General features: G+C 38.1%; 1 protein-coding gene across 1 annotated transcript; it reads right to left on the bottom strand.

Annotated features, from left to right (window-relative positions):
• Positions 1-3,133: 3,133 nt before the first annotated feature.
• LOC128595526 (olfactory receptor 10T2) lies at positions 3,134-4,081 on the bottom strand. Its single transcript, XM_053604223.1, has one exon. It carries the CDS (start codon positions 4,079-4,081, stop codon positions 3,134-3,136), a length of 948 nt encoding a protein of 315 aa, XP_053460198.1.
• Between the last annotated feature and the right edge of the window lie 1,919 nt (positions 4,082-6,000).

Here is a 6,000-nt window from a genome sequence, read left to right as displayed (position 1 = left end):
GAACTTGTACATGTTTATGGTGTGTGATGTTTTGATGCATTTACACGTTGTGTAATAATCAAGTTATCGTGTGTGTGTGTGTGTGTGTGTGTGTTTGAAAGGAGAGGCTCCCCTGTAGTAGATCCGTAACCTATGGAGAAAAGAGAGATGGCAATATGGGGAGTGAAATGTCTACATAACAGAGCAAATTCTGACTTTGTGTTTCTGAGGCAGCTGGTGGTTCAATGAGAGTTTGAATGGAATTAAAGAGGGACAGAGCTAAAACCTGAGGAGGTCAAGTGTGAAGGAGTCCTAATTTCTCTGAGAGAAATAGATTAACATCCCTCAAAGAATTATGTTACTTGGGAAAGCCACTGTAAAGAGAATGAATCAGCCCTGCCTGCCAGTCATGTGCTGATGATACTGTGTGTGACAGGAAGGCCACCAGCACACACTGAGCTGGCCTTCTTTTTGCTTTGTGTGGATACCACTCTGATTCCCCTTTTAAATGTGTAAATCCCCAGGGTTTTTGGAAAATTCAGGATTAAAGGGCTCAAAAAGGAAATAGTGAATATCTTGCTAACCAGGCACATAAGGGGTTGAGAAATAACTTGGAAAAACAAGAGTTGTAACTGCATAGGCACCTTAATTTGTAAAGTGACTCATACAGTCAGGGGCTTCCCACTTGGATTCCCCACCTCAGCTGCTGGAGGTTCTGTTCCTCCTCTTTTGCTCCCCACCTTTTGCTTATCATGCTTATCAATCTTTCTCCCTGTCAATAAAAAACAATAAAAAAATTTTAAAAATCATATGGACTTAGTTTTAAGGAAAAATGAATCAACTTACACCCATAATATTAGCATAATTTGCTTTTTTGTGTATTATACTTTTATTCTCATCTATAGAAAAATATGTTTTTACATAGATGAAAATATACAATAGAACCCTCTCACCTGCCCAACAGATCTAGATGATTTGTTGATTAATCCAAAAAGTCTAACAGAGCTGAAAATCGAAGAGATGGCTTATACAATAAAATATTTTATTTTAACTCAAACTATTTAAATGTACCTATATTTATAAATACAATGTTTTCTCTTAGGGCTTTACTTAGAAAATGGACTAATTAGAGTTGTTCAGAGTACTTCTGGCATAAGCCCACCCATAAAACATTACATGAATTCTGGTGAATTTAAAGATGAGCAGCCCCTTAGAGACATTTGAAAAATAATCCAAGTAAGTTAGACTTCCAGATTTTTATGATTTATTTTTGGAACTTAGTAGGTCTTTCTAAGACAAGCACAGGCATATATTAGAAATATGTCTAATAGGTATGTCTAACATATGGAGACTATGTTCCAGCTCCTACTCATTTCTAATATATGCAGGTGCTTGTTTTAGAAAGACCTACTAAGTTCCAAAAAACATCATAAAAATCTGGAAGTCTCACTTACTTGGATTATTTTTCAAATGTCTCTAAGTGAAACTTAGTAAATGTAGAATATAATTGTCTTAACACAATAACTAAGAAAATGCCAGGAAGGCTATGTTAACCAGTGTGATGAAAATGTGTCAAACTGTTCATAAAACAAGTGTATGGTGCCCCATGATCGCATTAATGTATACAGCTATGATTTAATATTAATAAAAAAAAAAGAAATGAGTAGGGTTTTTTTTTTGCAATCATATTTCACCAGGTTACATAGTATAAAATTACATTTCACAAATAGAGTAAATAGAATCATAAATACAACTGCTATAAATACTTTTGAGAACAAATACATCTGGCAATTTGTAGGGGCTGAAATATACAAGCACAACTGAAAGCAATCTTCTCAACATCGGTGTTGATTGTGGCATTGGAATCAGGGTGCTTTACACCAGAGTAGAACATGCTGGTTAATCTGTGTTATAAGAATTCTTTTCTTGTTTATATGTGATTTTCACAGTCATATAAGTAATAATAACATAACTTTCCATTTGCATGATTTAATACATTTTTAACAAATCAAGAGGTTTTTATTCTATTTTGTGTTGGGCCTCTGGGCAGAATAAGACTATAATAAACAGTAATTGATTCTCTTACCTAGAAGAAAAACATTGTGCTAACTAGATAATTCCCATATTCACTCACTCAAAGAAAAATCAGTTGTCCAGATGAAAAACAACGAAGTCTCTTCATTTTCAATAGTTTTACGTAACAGGTGCATACCAATGGGTGGGGTCAGAGGCTATAATATAATATTAATAGAATTCTAGAGTAATATTAATACAAATCTAGAATTAAGTTTTGAAAAAAAATCAGCAATTCTGGTAATTGTAACTAATTTTTTTTCTCACTGGAAACCCAGTGCCTCAGCATTGACATCTTGTTCTCTATCTAAGACCTGGTTTAAATTTTCTCTCCTCTCTTCCCATCCCACTAATTCCAAACCTTTTTCTCTTTCAGAAAGAATAAATATTTGTTCTTTTGATTTTCATGATACAAATCGTATCCAATACAAAACGTATCTTTTTTAATAGATATGCTTATCTTACATTATTGTATATTTTTTTCAGTGCTCATCCTTCCATTTACCCTCTCTCTCTCCTTCCGTAAACTATAAATTAGTTTATCTCAAACTTCTCTCCTTGGTACACAGGGAATCCACTAGAGTGTTTACTAGGTGAATGTCTGTGCCCTAGATAAAACGCTCCTAGCCACTTCATCTTTTTTTCATCCAGTAAAGCAATCCTTGTCCTGACTTTCATTTTGGGTTTGTGTTTTCCCTTGAAAAACTCTCATAATTTTTTCTTTATGTCAAGTGTGAATTCCTTCTTTTCTTTTTTCTTTTGTTTCCATTTCTTTTCTTTTCTCTTCTCTTCTTTTCTTTACTCTTTTTTTCCCTTCCCTTTCCTTCCCTTCCCTCCCCTCCCTTTACCCTCCCTTCCTTCCCTTCCTCCTTCTTTCCTTGGCATTGGGCAATGTAGGGCGTACATTACCTTCAACTTTTCTTATGTGGGAGAAAAGAAAAAAGGCAATGGAGTCTTAGTTCTTGGAAACACTGTCCAAGACATTTCTGAAGCATAATCCAAGTCATAGCTCAAAGGTCAGAGAAAAGCTCATGCCTTCAATTTCTTGCTTACTTTCCTAGGTTAATTTTAAATTTCTTTGTTAGCTCATCTTGGTTGCTCCAGGCATTCCCAGAACTCTTTTCAGGGCAGTTTTTACTTCCTGGTTCCTCAAACTGTAGACAAGAGGATTAAGCAGGGGAGTAACCACAGTGTAGGTCACTGCCACCAACTGATCCTTGTCTGAGGCAGACTTGGACTTGGGCCGAAGGTAGATGATAGAGGCACAGCCATAGTGGACAAAGACCACAGTGAGATGTGAGGCACAGGTGGCAAAGGCCTTCCTCTTGCCCTCAGCCGAGGGGATCTTCAGGATGGTGTTAACTATGAAGCCATAGGAAATGACAATTAACAGAAAAGGCACTATGATTACCAGGATGCTGAGGTTGAATAGAACCAGCTCTTTCACATGGGTATCAGTGCAGGCTAACTTGATCACAGGTGCCATATCACAGAAATAGTGGTTGACCATGTTGGGGCCACAAAAAGGCATGTCACAGATAAGGTTGGTGGCTACCAGAGCAATAAAGAAACCTGTGACTCCTGATAGAGAAACCAGCCCCAACCCTAGCCTTTTGTTCATGATGAGTGTATACCTCAGGGGGCAACAAATTGCTACATAGCGGTCATATCCCATCACAGCAATGAGAAAACAATTGGTGCAGGCAAAACCAAGGAAGAAGAAAAGCTGGGTGGCACAGGCCACAAAGGAGATAGTCTTGGTCTCTGAGAGCAGGTGGACCAGCAGCTGAGGGATGATGACAAAAGTGTAGCAGGACTCAGAAAATGAAAGGATGAACAGGAAACCATACATAGGAGTGTGTAGAGTCCGGTGGAGGCGAATAAGAGCCATGATGGTCACATTGGCCAGCAAAATTGTCAAGTACAGGAGAAAGAAGATGACGAAAAGCAGCAGCTGGAGCTCCCCCAGGCTGGAGAAGCCCACCAGGATAAATTGTGTAACCACTGTGGTTTTGTTGAAACCTCGCATCTGGATAACTTTTCTCTGAATGAGTTTGGGAGAGACAAAGTGAAAACTATTATTGCAATAAAAACATTTTCCCAATGCTTTCACTTTATATTGTCAGACTCAGAATTTTAACATCTTTCTGTCTCATTTTATCTGAATGCAGATATTCCCTTGATGATTTTTACAAGAAATTACTGATCTGCAGTAACAGGGGGATGACTGCTTATGTGACAGAAATACTCAAAAGTTTAAAAAGACATTTAATGTTTTCCAAAAATATTTGATAAAATGAGAGAAAATTCTCAGCTTAAGAAGATTACCTTTACTATGGAAAAGACCATTTAAATAGTTTTCCTTGTACTGTGTGGAACTCTTTACATGTATATTCACTTCTAATATGTTGGTTTCTTTTCCCAATATCATTATTTATTTAATTAGCATTATTATGAAAGCAGTAAAGGTCTGTACCTGAGAGCATGCATTCAGGAGCCAGAATCCTAGAGTTTAAATCTTGCTTTTGCCACTTCATGCTATGAACCTCAGTGGGACTCAGTTTTTTTCATTTGCATAACACAAATAATGGAGCATACTATCTAAGGCCATAAAAGGAATTAACTGATGCAGGACATGTAGAAGCTGCAATTCATGTGTTAGCTGTTTTGGCCTTTGTTATACACATCCACGGTCACTGGAGTAGAGAGACAAATATCCAGGTCTGCTACCCGAACACTAGAAAATCCTGGACCTCTGAATCAGGACACGGGTTCCCTGTATTCGACTCTATGTTCTTATCCTTGCAGTTTTTTTTTTATTATTACTAAATCATAGCTGTGTACATTAATGCGATCATGGGGCACCACACACTGGTTTTATAGACCATTTGACACATTTTCATCACAGTGGTTAACATAGCCTTCCTGGCATTTTCTTAGTTATTGTGTTAAGACATTTACATTCTACACTTACTAAGTTTCACATATACCCTTGTAAGATGCACCGCAGGTGTAATCTGACCAATCACCCTCCTTCCACCCCCCTCCCACCTCCCAGAGTCAGCTCTGACCAGCTGCAGTTTAGGCCATGTCCACACTCCTCGAGAAATCACCCAAGAATCTGGACTCCTGGGGGACAGGCCTCCAGAGCTCAGAGTGAGAGTGGAGGGGAGTGCTGGGAGCTCAGAGTTGCAGGTAGAGAATACATACAGTTTTATGCCTAGCAGGAGAATGCTGTGGCCCCCTAGTAGGGGAGGTAGGTCCAGTTTTTAGAGGGTCTCTCCCGTGGAGTGTAGTGGGAGGACCTTTGAACTCTCCTTTGTTTGTGGGGCACTCCGAGCCGTTCTCATGCGGGAAGGGGACTCCTGTTCACTTGGTGATGGATTTTGTACCTTTTGTTTGTATCCTTGGGGTCGCAGCTTGCCTCAGTGGGGTTGATGTGTGTTCTTCAACCTTCTCTCTTGGTGCAGCTCTAATCCACCAGATTACTTGCTAAATTTCTGTCCTTTAACTCTCCTTCTGGATGGGAGCCTCTGTGGAAAGCTGGCTCAGTCAGCCATCTTGTCTCTGCCCCCCCTTGCAATTGTTTTTTAAATGAGTGAAGGAATTTATGTATAATTAAATATAAGATTGCCATTTTCATATTTTTAAAAATTAGTTTTCTTTTTAGATTTCATATTTAACTGTCAAATAATAATTATATATACAGTATTTACGGGATACAATGTGATTAATGGATACATGTATCCATTGTAGAATGATCAAATCAGAGTTCTTTAATGAATCTACACTTTTTTCTCTCATGTAAGGAGTCTCTAGTCTTTGGGTTATTCTTCATGAATCTAGTACATGTCTGTATGTTTATGAATTTGGAAAGAGGCATAAGCATAAAATCTGTGTCACATGCTATGGCAGTTCTGTCTGTGATTCAAAATAGATGGATTATCC

Source organism: Nycticebus coucang, chromosome 10 (genome assembly GCF_027406575.1).
Source record: "Nycticebus coucang isolate mNycCou1 chromosome 10, mNycCou1.pri, whole genome shotgun sequence".
In the NCBI taxonomy this organism is placed as follows: Eukaryota; Metazoa; Chordata; class Mammalia; order Primates; family Lorisidae; genus Nycticebus; species Nycticebus coucang.
Note: the sequence above shows the minus strand (reverse complement) of the source record. Positions and strands in the feature narration are given on the sequence as shown.

Bases quoted from the DNA above. Each gene is read 5' to 3' on its own strand.
- LOC128595526 (XM_053604223.1), bottom strand. From the start codon at position 4,081: ATGCGAGGTTTCAACAAAACCACAGTGGTTACACAATTTATCCTGGTG.